The 15888-nt window shown below is 38.3% G+C and overlaps 1 protein-coding gene across 2 annotated transcripts in view; it reads left to right on the top strand.

The window, feature by feature from the left end:
* Nucleotides 1–15888, top strand: part of LOC127454255 (E3 ubiquitin-protein ligase RNF166-like) — a 44313-nt gene that overhangs the window by 21403 nt on the left and 7022 nt on the right. The window contains exons 2-6 of one of the 2 annotated variants that reach the window (XM_051721329.1): nucleotides 5650–5806; nucleotides 6283–6395; nucleotides 10793–10849; nucleotides 12461–12575; nucleotides 12755–12862. In XM_051721329.1, the coding sequence (XP_051577289.1) occupies nucleotides 5650–5806; nucleotides 6283–6395; nucleotides 10793–10849; nucleotides 12461–12575; nucleotides 12755–12862 (550 nt within the window). The remainder of the gene's footprint in view (nucleotides 1–5649; nucleotides 5807–6282; nucleotides 6396–10792; nucleotides 10850–12460; nucleotides 12576–12754; nucleotides 12863–15888) is intronic. The other variant, XM_051721338.1, reaches the window with a different exon arrangement.

Genomic DNA, 15888 nt, shown 5'->3' with positions numbered 1-15888 from the left:
ACTTGATATTTCATTACATGAGCCAATGTTTTTTTCCCTTCTGCTTTGGCGTGCAAACAATAATTTCACATGTTAAATGCTAAACCATTTACAAATCAAAGCATCCTGAAGAGGCTAATAAACCTCAGGAGTATAGGCTGACTCCACGTGACAGTATTAGTGTTGACTACCTCACAGAAATGTGAACCTGCCCTGGCAGAGCACATATCAGGTTTGGCACTTTGTGTATTTTCCGTTACGTTGCATGCAGTAACAGTTAGATTATTTTTGTTTGACTTTAATGTGAGTGATTTTATCATTTGAAGATTGACTATGTATTGTGCGATTTAGGCTTATAGCTCACTGTGCACTTTATTCCCTACTATTTTCAGTAGTGTTTGACGCATAACTATTGCAATAAAGGTTCTTTATTCCTGAGTCCAAACTCCTGATGAATAACCTTTCGTGAACCCTTGCGGTTATCTATTCCTTTAATCACTGACCTAAACTTCCTGCTGTTCTGTCCCAGCACCCCATGAGTCAGTCAGTACAGCAGTTCTGTGCTTGTGTTTGGTTCTGGCCCTGGATTCAACAGCACCATAAATCTTGGCATAGCATTGGCGGAAAACCCAGAATGATTCATTGCTTTTGCAGTCCAATAAACGCCTGCCTCATCCGTCAAGAGAGTGACAAGGCTACCACTAGAAGTTCACCAGCCATTTTTGCTGATGTTGCCATATATAAGGGCCATGTGCTAAGTCACAATAGCAGGAAAGATATGCTAGTGTTGTGACATGCTATTCTCCATCTAAAACTATTTTGAACTGCATTTTGCTAATTCTTACAAAATTAATGTGCATGCAACTTTTATGTTCTCATAAATTGAGAGACTACATGGATAATTTGTACTTTTAAAAATTAATTAAAAATAATGATGTTAATTTAAAAAACGCTCGTGCTTTTGACAGTACCTCACTCGAGTAAGTAGATGACAAGAAGCAGTTATGACAAGTTATGCCAACAACTGCACAAGTTGAGCCTGAGCTAACTTTCACTCCAGCTTACACTTAAAATTGTTGTTTTTCTCCATCAGGATCAGTCGTTTCAATAGTTTTTACATTGCTTCTTATGGAGAAAGAGAAGCAATCCATATCCATTTCCATGCAAATGGAAAACAGTCCATCGGCAGTCAGAATAATCATGGTGCTGCCAAGTGGTTGGTCAAGAAAACTGTGGATATATTAAACAGTTTTTTTTGTTTGTTTTTATAATAAAAAACAAAACAAAAAACAATCAAAATACCTTTTTTTGTCAGTAAAACTCTACTGGAATTGTTCACCTTTCAATATTCTCATCAAAGTATGTCAGATGCAAACAGGCGAGGGACAAATGACTTTGTGAATAACAGTCATTTGAATTTTGAGAAAACTGGGTTTTCCGTGTGTACCTGCTGATAACTTGTGAGTTCTAGACTGATCTGTGAGTTGGTTTGACCCATTCATTAAAAAGAACCATCTTATAAGAGTTTGCAGTCTCACTACATTGGTCACGCTGTATTTTGTCACATATAATCAGCAAAGAAAATGTGTTAGAAAGACGTGCTGTCTATTTATTTTCATATTTGTATTATTTATTGGTGTCTTATTATTTACAGGTCTGTCAATTGATTAATTTTTTAATCAAATTAATTACATGATTAGCCAATTAATTAATCAAATTAATCACATATATAAATATTTTCTGAGAAAGTAGCAATAACAGTAATTCAATATATAATGATTAAATAATTATAAACATGATATACTGTATATTATTAAAAAAACAATAATTCAGATGATTACAATGCATTACATTACTGTGGCAGAGTAAAGAATTGATGACAGTACAAAAAGTGGCTTTGGAAGGCAATATACAGTGGTAAGAAAAAGTATGTGAACCTTTTGGAATTACCTGCATTTACTGCATGTATGAATTTGTCTTGAAATCTGGTTTGATCTTCATCTAAAATACATTAATGAACAAACACAATCTTTTTTAACTAATAACACACAAATTATTGTATTGTTCTTGTAAATATTGAATACATCATTCAAACATTCACAGTACAGGTTGAAAAAAATATGTGAACCCCTAGGCTAATGACGACAACAAAAGCTAATTAGAGTCAGGAGTTGGCAAATCTGGTATCCAATTAATGAAACGAGATTGGAGGTGTGGGTTAGAGGTACTTTGACTTATAAAAAGCCCTCAAACATTTTGAGTTTGCTATTCACAAGAATCATCTGCTGACGTGGACCATGCCTTGCAAAAAAGAGATCTCAGAAGACGTACGGTTGCTTTGCATAAAGCTGGAAAGTGTTACAAAGTTATGTCGAAGAGCTTTCGTATTCATCTGTACCCAGCTAGACAAACTGTCTATAAATGGAGACGATTGAGTACTATGGCTACTCTCCCTAGAAGTGGCCATCCAGCCAAGATGACTCAAATGGCACACCGCAGAATGCTCAGTGAGGTGACAAAGAACCCTAGAGTGACTGCTAAAGACTTGAAGGAATCATCGGAACTGGTTAACATCTTTGTTCATGTGTCTACTATATGGAAAACATTAAACAGGCATGGTGTCCATGGTAGGACACCATGAAGGAAGCCGTTGCTTTCCAACAAAAACATTGCTGCGCACCTGAAGTTTGCCAAAGTCCACCTTGACACTCCACAACACTACTGGGAACATGCAGCACTACGTATGGCATAAAAAAGGGCACCACATACCAACATGGAAACATCATGATTTAGGGCTGCTTGCTGCTTCGGGGCCTGGACCGCTTGCCATCATCGAGGAAAAATTAATTCCCAAGTATAACAAGATATCCTACAGGATAATGTCAGGGTGGCTGTGCGTCAGCTAAAGCTCAGTAGAAGTTGGGTGATGCAGCAGGACAATGACGCAAAACATTGAAGTAAATCAACTACAGAATAGGGATGTAACGGTATGAAATTTTCACAGTATGAAAACCATCACAAAAAATACCCCGGTATCATGGTATTATGGTGCTTATCTTATAAACCTTTAATTTTAGGTTTGGTACATGTCTGAAAAAAACAGAATTTTCTTTTTTTTTTTTTTCCTTTAACTTTATTTTTTATTTCTTTAGAACACTTTCTTAATCACATGACATAAACATAAGATAATCATAAAACAAGTTAAAATAAAAAAATAAAACAAAAATGTTTGCAATAAGTCAAATGGTTTTTAATATAATTGAAAAATGTAAAATATATGTCAAATCAGATTCATACTCCGTATCAAGTCAGGGTTGTGATGCAAAAAAGTAAGCATATTTATGTTATCTGTGCTGAGACGGGAGCGTTGTTTTAAGCATAAACCTTATAACCAACATTATATTATATTGTGTAAATGAAATCAAGTTAATATATCTTGAGAAAAATATTTTTTGCAGTGTAATGAATGGATGTAATTTTAAAAAGTTTATGAAATCAAATCGAGCCAGACAAGATACATTTGTGACCTGCTCCAACAAAATGAGACATAAAATATTTAAAATGCCAAATCTGTGTTTCAACCGCGGGGAGTCGGCTTGTCATCTAACACGCGACATTTACCTTATCTAATGCCCATGATTCATTATTTGACTAGAACAATAAATTCAAGAGGAGTATATTGCTAAAATGTTAAATTTAATATTACATTTGTGCATTAATTTGTATATGTGAATTATATATTTTTTTCTTAATCTGTTATTGATGGCTGAGACTTTTCTTGTTCATTCAAAATGCGTTTTGGGGTCAAAATGACCCAAAATGATGGATCAGGTCACATTTGTAGGTAATATATTAATGTTTTACCACAGTAAATTTGACTTTCTGTGGGTTTTATTATTTTGCAAATACGTCATTGCCTTAGTCTTTCAAGATGTTATAGATAAGCTCTTAGAAAGCAGAAGCACTAATGCAACGTAAGCTTATAAACCAATTCCAAATAATGGGTAACTAGTCTTGTAAACGTGTATTGCATCTGCTTATGTATTCTATGAAAGTGGATCTGTATTTTTTAATTGATTACCAGACAGTTCACAGTTTTTCGCTTACATTTATGTCCACAAATTCTGTGGGATGGTGCTCTCGGAGATGGTGCTTCATGTTTGAAGTGTTTCCCGACTGAGCCGACACTTTTCTCCGACACATTTTGCAAATAGGGTGTCTGTCAACACTGATGTTGCCTCTTGTGTCTTTTAAATAACTGAAATACTCCCACACAGCGGACTTTAACCGCTTGGGAGGGGGGAAAAGAGGCTCCTCCGAGTCCGACATTTCGTTCTACACAGCGCTCATGTGCTGCTGTCCGCTGGTCTGACAGAGTGACTTTTTGATGCGACTTTGTCATCTTTCATTTAAACATATATTTATTTTTTATTTTTTTATTAAATGAACCATTAGTAAATGGAAATATAATTAATTTACTTGGAATTTTTTACATTTATTATATATATATATATATATATATATATATATATATATATATATATATATATATATATATATATATATATATATTTATTTATTTATTTATTTTTCACACAATACCATCATTAAGGAAAAGTCAACGGTATGGAAACCGTCTGTTTTTAATACCACGGTATTCCATCATACCGTTACATCCCTACTACACAATGGCTACATAAAAAGAAAATCCACCTTTTTGGAGTGGCCCAATCAGAGCCCAGACCTTAACCCAATAGAGATGCTGTGGAATGACCGAAAGAGAGCCATTCACACTAGATATCCTAAGAATATGGCTGATCTGAAGCAGTTCTGTGAGAAAGAATGGTCAACAATGTATTTGACTATTCATTTGTTGAGGGTTTTGCTGCTAAAGGAGGATCGACCAATTATTAAATCCAAGGGTTCACTTACTTGTTCGTAACTTTGATAAAGATGAGATCATGTTTTATGAACCAGCTAATTCCAAAGGGTTCAAATACTTTTTCTTGCCACTATTTATTTCCATATTATTGTGCACAAGCCTATCAACAGTCCACAGCAATCCATTTTGCAATTCATCAAGCAATCCAAGATTATCTTACATTAAGGTCTTATACGCATGTTTTTTGAGCATCATGAACACAGTGTTTTTAGGTCACTCTGTAAAGTTAAATGTAGTTTGAAACCTTTAGAAACATGTCTCGAGATCACTGAATTCTGAATTACGCTCCGTCCAGCTGTGTTTAAATGCAAGAACACATTCTCATCTTGTGCCTGAGTGCAGTTTGTTGTCTGCACAGCTGTGCATTGCCTATATAGCTGGAGTTTTGCTAACTGCCCCCTGCGGAAAACAGGTGGTACTTCAAGCTTGAATTGCTCTGATGGTAGGAATATGCCTAATTATGGTCTGGGGACATGATTAATTGCGTTATTTTTTCAATGAACACATTAAATGGACAGCCCTAATTATTTTGCATCTTTCTTTCTGCAATTCATCCTGCAATCTCACAACACTAAAATATGATTTCTTTTCGCTGGCCCTGTAGATTTAGCAGCAGTATATCACCGCTATTGAATAGTCGCGCAGGAGGCATTGGATCAAACCAGCAATCTTCAATTTTCACCACGTGCTGCTCTCTCTGATGTGTTTGGTCATCTGTGTTTTCACAGTTTCTGTGGGGACTGTCTACAGCCGTGTCTCCAGGTGACATCACCTCTCTGTCCACTCTGCCGCATGCCTTTCGATCCAAAGAAAGTAGACAAATCCTCTTGCGTGGAGAAGCAGCTTTCTTCATATAAGGCACCGTGCAGAGGGTGTACCAAAAAAGTGAGTAACAAAAAAACACACTATGCTCAAAGGAAGTGAGCTGCCTACATAGACAGCATTTTAAGGTATCATTGGCACTCCCTATACAAAGGCTGTGCCAAAAGCTAGACAGCTTGATTATGCTGCCTCTTTAGACAACTCGTTTTAGGCAAATTCAAAGGCAGCATTACATCTATCAATTACAGAGGAGGCAATACCAGAATGCATTGATACAAACTTGTTGAAAAAATAAATCCAAGATGAAATTCTATACTAAAAAATGATCGATAAAACATTGCTTTACCCAATACTCTGGTGATTTGATGCAGCAGTTTAAGCAAAATAGTCAGCAAAAAATGACTTGGTGCTGGTGGCTTCAAAAAAATTGCTAGAAAACACCAGAAATGTTAGGCCTTTAATTAAGGTGTTAAATGTACTAATCAAACTAAGCCCCCCACCCCCACCCCTCTCTCTCTCTCTCTCTCTCAAACTCCCAGGTCACCCTGGTCAAAATGAGGTCACATATCGCATCTTGCACAAAGGTTCAGGAACAGATGGCCAACTGCCCAAAGTTCATGCCTGTGGTCCCCACCTCACAACCCATTCCCAGGTAAGCAGAGCTCCAGAGGTCTTGTGATGTCCTCTTTGTTATTAACCAACAGAGGTGTTTCTGTAACCCTCCAGGCCTAATCTAGAATCAGTCAATATCTGTTCTGGAGTGTTTGAGTCAATGTTACTTTACAAGTTACTTCTAGAAAGTAATCTAAATTCATAACTGATCATTTGTCTAACAAGGCCTGATGCAATAAAGTGAAATGCAATAATAGTACTCTCTTCCATGTTCATTTTTAACCAGCCTCAATGAGAGCCAAGACATTTCATCAGTATCATAGTTTCTATTTATCTTGCATTTTAGTTTTAGACAGCTTTGTTTGTTGTACGTAACAGTAGCGATGTAGATTTGTCGCATGATGTACCATAATGGATGTTTCCTTCCAACCACACTATCTCCATCTTTAATTTGCCCAGATTAAGGCCCAGATATACTACATACGAAATTGAAGAACGAATGGGTATGATGTCATTTAGAACAAAATCTGGCCAAAAAGGTGTTTTTGCGTTCGTTTCGGTGGTTCGTAACAGCTCGCCTGGGCGAACTGTTAGGAAAACTTCTAACCGGCTGCTAAACACCTTCTTCTTGTCATTGGTCCACATCATCGGTAGGTGTGACCTGAAGCTCCACCTACTACTTTGTTTACGTTTTACTCTCAAGTGCCCATTCATACATGTGCCATCTGCAGCGAAAACATTCACACATTTGCCCAAAGTAAAATATGCCACTATCACCATTCTTTTGTCTTTATTCTGAATATTAACACTCTTTTATAGACCTTTCTTTGCAGTAGTATCAGTATCATCATAAATTACAATGACATTGTAATTGGTGCATATTATGGCCGAGTATACCGTGTTAGCGCATTTTAACATTATGAATTCAGAATGTAAACAAGACAAATTAAACATTTTCTACTGCATATATATATATATTACTTTAAATCATCGTCAAGTGGTTAAAACAACTTTTACTGAGACCGGATCTCATGTTTGCTGCAAAATGCAGAGCTTTCAAACGTAGATCACGCCTCTCCTCAGGAGGCAGGCCTCTATTTCCAAGTGCCTGCACACTGGTGTCCTCGCAGGTCCAGGAGTAGAGTGGGGAAGGTCCCGGCAAGTTAGATGCGTTGCCGGACTTCCCAGAACCCGGGAGTTAGATGTGTCACTGGGGATGAAAGCATGCATCACGGTCGACGGGCTAGGATGCCGAGTGCAGTTGCCCTCACATGCCGCTGTCCCTGGGAAGTTGAGCTGCTAAAGATGCTGGCGCCCTGGACCTAGGAGGGGAGCGCGTGTGACTGCCGGACCCTGTCCACGTCCTGGACAGTTCCTTTGGACACTCCCTGACCTGCTATATGCCCCCTGTCTCACTGCAAGAATGCCAGATTCCCCCTTTGTTTTGGACACATTCCCCCTTGGACACGTTATTTACCCTTTTTGAGCATTTTGTTTTGTTTATTATTTCAAACTAACACCTCTCAGAGGCCTGACGCCACTCAAAACTCAAACAATGTCTCAATCTTGGGAACAAAAGCATTTTAAAAAGGCGACAAACACAGCGTCAAACAAATGGAAAGACAACTGAAATAGAAGATCGAGGTGGCCAAACAGCATTATAAGCGGAAATGGAGGAAAAGTTTTCAACAGGAAATACACTGATGGCCTGGAAAGGTTTCAACACAATGATGAGAAGAAACCAGAAGCCACTTCAAATCCAGTACTCTGATTCTGCCTTTTTTGCCACCTAGCTGAACACATTATACGCCCGTTTTACCAGACTCAAAGGACCACTGGACTTCTCTGAACCCTTCTGTTCTTTTTTCCCATAACAGCTGTAAAAGGAACTGTCGCAACCGTTCTGTCAGACGTCCGTCTAGAGCATGTTTACTTAGAAAAACAATTCAAAAACAGCGCAGATACAGACACAAAAACACATTTGTTATAAACGGCCCCAAACGGTGTCATTACTGCATCTACCAGCAAGGGGCTACCTGCCGAAACAAATCAGACAAACCTTGATCTCCCCGAGACACATCAATGGAAACTTGTGACGTGCCATAGTTAGTACACATCGTAACGTGTCTACACCAACACAGGTTACAACCATTAAGTCCCACAACTACAAGGATATCACCCATGCTTCTCTGAAGCACTAAATACTCTGGGACAACAGTCAGAATTAAATCATATGGATCCAGGACACGTCCCAGACTTCAGAGACGCTCTGTTCTCTTCAGATCCGCACACTAGCAGTGTAGGTATACTTAGATTTAGAGATGTCAAACTGATGTCTGACAGTTAAAGACAGACATTGGAAGTTTTCGATAAAAGAGCAAATGGATGTCTGGCGGTTGAGTTATGTGTCTGCTTCTGTGTCAGGCCTCACTCCTACTTTGAAGCACAGGAAGAAAGAGAGGAGGATACAAATGAATTAGCTCCTCAAAGCTGAGGATGTTGATGTGTTCCCAGTGTGTCACTGACTGCAGCAGTCTAGCTTCATGGCTATTTATCGCAGTCTTCGTGGTAAAGATTGAAAAAACACATAACTAATGCAAACCAGTATGCCACCCTGAAAATGTTTCTCATGACACCTTGTGTAATAGATAGCAACAAAAAGATTTTTAAGATCATGAGAAACATTTCAGTCAAGTGTTTCAAAACTTGAAGATGCTAAAATATAACACAGTTTCGATTTATTTTGGATTTTGTTTAGTCACAACATAATTCCCATAGTTCCATTTATGTTATTCCATAGTTTTGATGACTTTACTAGTATTCTAAATGTGAAGAAAAAAAAATTATAATAAAGAATGAGTAAGTGTTTCAAAACTTTTGACTGGTAGTGTGTGTGTGTGTGTGTGTGTTATATATATATATATATATATATATATATATATATATATATATATATATATACCGATGAGCCAAAACATTACGACAGGTGAAGTGATGGCACCAGGATGCACTATGGGAAGACGACAAGCCAGTGGAGGCAGTGTGATGCTCTGGGCAATGTTCTGCTGGGAAACCATGGGTCCAGCCATTCATGTGGACGTCAATTTGACATGTGCCACCTACCTAAACATCGTTGCAGACCAGGTACACCCCTTCATGGCAACGGTATTCCCTGATGGCAGTGGGCTCTTTAAGCAGGATAATGCGCCCTGCCACACTGTCACACATTGTTCGTGAATGGTTTGAGGAACATGATGAAGAGTTCAAGGTGTTGTCCTGGCCTCCAAATTCCCCAGATGTCAATCCGATTGAGCATCTGTGGGATGTGCTGGACCATCAAGTCCAATCCACGGCGGATCCACCTCGCAACTTACAGGACTTGAAGGATCTGCTGCTAATATCTTGCTGCCTGATACCACAGGAAACCTTCAGGGGTTTTGTAGAGTCTATGCCTCGCCAGTCGGCGCTGTTTTGGCGACACGCAGAGGACCAACAGAATATTAGGCATGTGGTCATAATGTTTTGGCTCATCTGTGTACATACACTGTCTATTAGTGATGTGCACAAGTAACTGACTAAAATCAAGTAAACGAGAAATTGTTCTGCACCAGCTTGTAGACTATTAAAAACACGACTCAAATAATGCAAATTAATTTCCCTCTGGATCTCTAACCAAATCTCACAGTTACAATTGAGTACACTGAGTGGCGCAGTGGATGTGTTGTCAGGGTGTTGGATGAGAGAAGGAGACATGATGGTGTCTTTGTGTGCTTTCAAGAAAAGCCAAGAGTGGCAATACTTGTAATGTTTGGATTCTTATTGAATTCTACTCTGTTGGTATTCGGATCTTGTTTGAGTCATGCATACCAATGGAAAAGGATCTGTTTTTATGGTGGAAAGGAAATGCGAAGCGGTACGAGAAACTCAGAAGATTAACAGACCGATATGTGCATTAAATATCTGAACACAGGCTGAGTACATTTTATAAAAAGCCAACTTTCACCACTTGTTTTTCTGAATTATAACATGTAAAAGGCTAAAAATGAGAGCCTTTTTATGTAGACTAATATTTGAATCGATTAAGCTTATTGATTATCGATTAATAGATTTCAGAACAAATGCATTCAGTAATCATGCCAGCAGATGTTGAAAAGACTATCTATACAGTCATCCACCGCCAGAGGCCGCATTGCCATTTGCATGCTACATGTCACAACTTGTCCGCAACACAGAACAAAAACCACACAGAGATGGACATCCTTTACTTCCTCTCTTCTAAAGATCGAGCGGGCTCAATGTAATCAGTGTTTTAGCATTTCTCTATAAATTAACATTGTTTTCTGCATACACTGTGATAGTGTGTTAAAGTACAACATGACAACAAGCACTGTTGATCAGCCAGTCTCCTTGTTTCATCCCAACCTGCAATTACATCAGTGAACACCAGGAGAGCACGAAGGTACATTCACCTGACAACTCATCACCAAAGAAGCGGTATGTACTGTTTTTACGCAGCGTGTTATGATTTGACTTAATTTAAAATAAAAAAATAAGTCCAAAGGTCCGAAATATCCCACGATCCACAACGTTAAGTTTTAATGAACTCAAGTATGTATATCTTATAAAGTTATTATTAACAGTAATTCATTAAGAGTAATTAACAATTCACAAATTCATACTAAATATAGCCTAAATCTATTAAAATACACTGAAATAAGAATATTTTAAGAGGAAAATGCCAATACTTGCATTTCTTAAGTGTATTAATTTCAATTATTTTAACAGTAGGCTACATGCACATATTTGTCAGGATCCTGTCACCTTTGTCAGTTAGGTTTATTGGTAGGTGATGGGATCCTGACATCCATGTTCGGTGTTTATGTTGAGCACATGGTTCAGGGTTTATTTCCTGTCCATGTGCTCTGCCTGTCTTTGTGTGTCTATGTGAGTGCACGGCTTGGGGTGGTATTTCCTTGCCGTGCGCTGTTCTGTCCATTTTGCGTTTCACGTTCGGAGCATGGTGTCCGGATCCTGACTTCTGTCTAGTTCGGTTTCGGTTCTGGTGTTGGGATCCGGACACTTATGTTCCATGTCTTGTCTTTGTGAGCTCATGGCTTCAGATTCGGTTCATTCGCCATGCCCTCTTCTGTTTAGTCAGTTGTGTTTTGTGTGAGTACATGGCTTCTCTCAGGATTGTTTGCCATGTGCTCTCCTGTCTCATGTCTAGGCCCCCTTCCCCTTGTTACCTTGTTATCATTTCATTAGCCTCACCTACCTTCACTCGTTACCCTCCTTAGTTCCTTCCCTATATATAGCTCCTCTCGCGTTCAGTCCTGTGCCAGATTGTTTTGTGGATTTGTGTGTCTTCCCAGTCGGTTGGTGCTAGTCTGTCACTTCGGTCGGTTACATTGGTGTTTTGATTTTTGGAGTTTTTAGTTTATCATTCTGTTTTCCACTTTTTCCCCTCGCAGGTGTCTTGGATTGTATTTTTGGCCTTTTTTCAATAAAGCCCTTTAAACTCTGCTTTTGGGTGCTGCCTCAACAAACTGTGACACATATTATTTGGAGACCTCCACGTGCGTTTTACCGCATTAACATTAACGATTTATTGATCGTTTATTTCCACGACAGTCGATTATAAAGAAATTTCTGAAAACTGACATCCCTTGTAGACTTAACAGTTAAATTTATGTGCATTACCCTGATGCTGTCAGTATTGGTTACTACATTTCCTTTTTGGTTCATGGCCTTGAAATCTTTATTGGAGGATGTTTTTTTTAAATGCCTATGGAGAAAATGAATGGGACAACACTTGCGGAACTAAGACTGCTGAAAAAGTAGGTGTCAGGCGTGTCACAAAAAGCTGATGTTAACAGAACGTTCTCATATCATTTTATATAAATTTGAAAGTTGTTCTCATAAAGATTTACGCCCTCCGGTTGCATGTATGCATTTTTCATTAGAGCACTGATTATCAGTTTATCACACAACTCAGCTCATTTGCCCAAAAGCTGTGGTTCATTTATGTTAAAAATAGATCTGATATAAATCCCTTAGACCATACGGTTATAGCAGGCTAAAATTCTGCCTTTTTCCCATCAACAGCAATATTCCAAACCGTTCCACATTTGTGTGCCCGTACTGTGGCGCTCGCAACTTGGACCAACAGGAACTAGTGAAGCACTGCATGGAGAACCATCGCAATGACCCCAACAAAGTGGTATGTATTACCTAATGGCTTCAGCTATACTCTCCAATTGTATCGACGCAAACCGATGCCATTAAAGGTGACAGATTACTTAACTTTTAGGTGATCAGTCCCTTTAAATCCTGTTTTGCTGTCATTTTAAATAAAGTCAAGATTTGTGCATGGTGTTTTCCTGTGTCTCTTGTTTGTAGGTTTGTCCAGTATGTTCAGCTATGCCCTGGGGCGATCCTAGTTACAAGAGCTCCAACTTTCTGCAGCATCTTCTCCACCGGCACAAGTTTTCCTATGACACATTTGTGGTGAGGAAAGCTCATAGTTTACATTGCTACTAGGGATGCACCGATATTAAATTTTTGCCCGATACCGATTTTAACAAAAACTATTGGCCAATACCAATATTTTGCCACTTACCTTATTTTGTCATCAGATCACTGTTTTGCTCAGAAATTATGTTTTAAAAATGAACAGAGGTACAAAAGTTTTTTATTGTTCAACAAATTATTAATTTCCATTTAACATTTAACACATGACAGGTCAAAAAATGTTAAAGAGAGCCACAATGAAAGATAAATAGAAGATAATAAGATACACAAAATACTGAAAAATAACTAAATATAAAAGCAAGCATGATGATTGATGTGAAAAGATTACTTTGTTCTTCTAAAACATTTTTGCACTTATGTTTTTGCAGTTCAAAACAACTGAACTCACATTTGACATGTTTGTACTGTATGTAATAGAGCATCACAAATTCATAGTGTGCATACTGTATGTTGGGCAATTCCATGGAAATGTCAACCACATCATGAAAAAAAAAAAGAAAACGGCCTTTTAAGTTCTATTATGTATAATAAATAATGGATAATGCCCTACACACCGCTAGAGGGTGCCGCTTGCTTACACAATGCTGACTGAAGATTTTTAAAAGAATATCTCAGCTGTTTTGGTCCATACAATTCATGTGAATGGGTGCCAACATTTTGGTGCTCCAAAAATCACATAAGTTAGCATAAAAGTAATCCATATGACTCCTGTGGTTAAATCAATGTCTTCAGAATTAATATGATAGGTGTGGGTGAAACAGATCATAATTTTAGTCAATTTTTACAATATATTCTCCTCCCTGCTCAGTCAGTCTTCACTTTAACTTTCCCATTCTTCTTCTTGTGTTTTTGGTGATTCACATTCTTCATGCATACGCCCCCTACTGGGTAGGGAGAAGAATTTCTAGCAAAAATGGACTTAAAATATTGATCTTCTCACCCACACCTATCATATCACTTTTAGAGACATGGATTTAACCACAGGAGTCGTATGGATTACTTTTATGCTGATTTATGTGATTTTTGGTGCGTCAAAATTTGGCACCCATTCACATTCACCCATTCGCGAACTGTTCCACCCTGTTCCAAACCCCTTTGGCTTAGTTTGGAACTATTTTAGTTAGCGCAGAAGAATAGACATTACCTGGCCATATTGTGTCTATACTTGACATTAACTTATTGTTCATAGAGCTGTTGTGTAAAAACAATATCACACTCAGAATTGTGCTGAATCACAGCTGTGCTGGTATTTACAGGTGCATCTCAATAAATTAGAATGTCGTGGAAAAGTTCATTTATTTCAGTAATTCAACTCAAATTGTGAAACTCGTGTATTAAATAAATTCAATGCACACAGACTGAAGTAGTTTAAGTCTTTGGTTCTTTTAATTGTGATGACTTTGGCTCACATTTAACAAAAACCCACCAATTCACTATCTCAAAAAATTAGAATACATCATAAGACCAATAAAAAAAAACATTTTTAGTGAATTGTTGGCCTTCTGGAAAGTATGTTCATTTACTGTATATGTACTCAATACTTGGTAGGGGCTCCTTTTGCTTTAATTACTGCCTCAATTCGGCATGGCATGGAGGTGATCAGTTTGTGGCACTGCTGAGGTGGTATGGAAGCCCAGGTTTCTTTGACAGTGGCCTTCAGCTCATCTGCATTTTTTGGTCTCTTGTTTCTCATTTTCCTCTTGACAATACCCCATAGATTCTCTATGGGGTTCAGGTCTGGTGAGCTTGCTGGCCAGTCAAGCACACCAACACCATGGTCATTTAACCAACTTTTGGTGCTTTTGGCAGTGTGGGCAGGTGCCAAATCCTGCTGGAAAATGAAATCAGCATCTTTAAAAAGCTGGTCAGCAGAAGGAAGCATGAAGTGCTCCAAAATTTCTTGGTAAACGGGTGCAGTGACTTTGGTTTTCAAAAAACACAATGGACCAACACCAGCAGATGACATTGCACCCCAAATCATCACAGACTGTGGAAACTTAACACTGGACTTCAAGCAACTTGGGCTATGAGCTTCTCCACCCTTCCTCCAGACTCTAGGACCTTGGTTTCCAAATGAAATACAAAACTTGCTCTCATCTGAAAAGAGGACTTTGGACCACTGGCAACAGTCCAGTTCTTCTTCCCTTAGCCCAGGTAAGACGCCTCTGACGTTGTCTGTGGTTCAGGAGTGGCTTGACACAGCTGTGTGTGGTGGCTCTTGATGCCTTGACCCCAGCCTCAGTCCATTCCTTGTGAAGTTCACCCAAATTCTTGAATCAATTTTGCTTGACAATCCTCATAAGGCTGCGGTTCTCTTGGTTGGTTGTGCATCTTTTTCTTCCACACTTTTTCCTTCCACTCAACTTTCTGTTAACATGCTTGGATACAGCACTCTGTGAACAGCCAGCTTCTTTGGCAATGAATGTTTGTGGCTCACCCTCCTTGTGAAGGGTGTCAGTGATCGTCTTCTGGACAACTGTCAGATCAGCAGTCTTCCCCATGATTGTGTAGCCTAGTGAACCAAACTGAGAGACCATTTTGAAGGCTCAGGAAACCTTTGCAGGTGTTTTGAGTTGAGTAGCTGATTGGCATGTCACCATATTCTAATTTTTTGAGATAGTGAATTGGTGGGTTTTTGTTAAATGTGAGCCAAAATCATCACAATTAAAAGAACCAAAGACTTAAACTACTTCAGTCTGTGTGCATTGAATTTATTTAATACACGAGTTTCACAATTTGAGTTGAATTACTGAAATAAATGAACTTTTCCACGACATTCTAATTTATTGAGATGCACCTGTACTCTTGCTCATGTGATATTGGTATTCTCATTATTCCCAGTGGTGAATCTCAGTAAAAACTATACAGTATAATGATATACTGTACAATTAATTTTTTTATTTTTATTTAAATCAGCATAAATTAAAGGCAGTACATCAAGTACCACCATGAAGTATAGATACTGTACAGTTTACATTAATAATTGTATTTTATTTTGCAAT

Source organism: Myxocyprinus asiaticus, chromosome 2 (assembly GCF_019703515.2).
Source record: "Myxocyprinus asiaticus isolate MX2 ecotype Aquarium Trade chromosome 2, UBuf_Myxa_2, whole genome shotgun sequence".
In the NCBI taxonomy this organism is placed as follows: Eukaryota; Metazoa; Chordata; class Actinopteri; order Cypriniformes; family Catostomidae; genus Myxocyprinus; species Myxocyprinus asiaticus.
The sequence above is the reverse complement of the archived record's forward strand: the minus strand, read 5'-3'. Positions and strand labels throughout refer to the sequence as shown.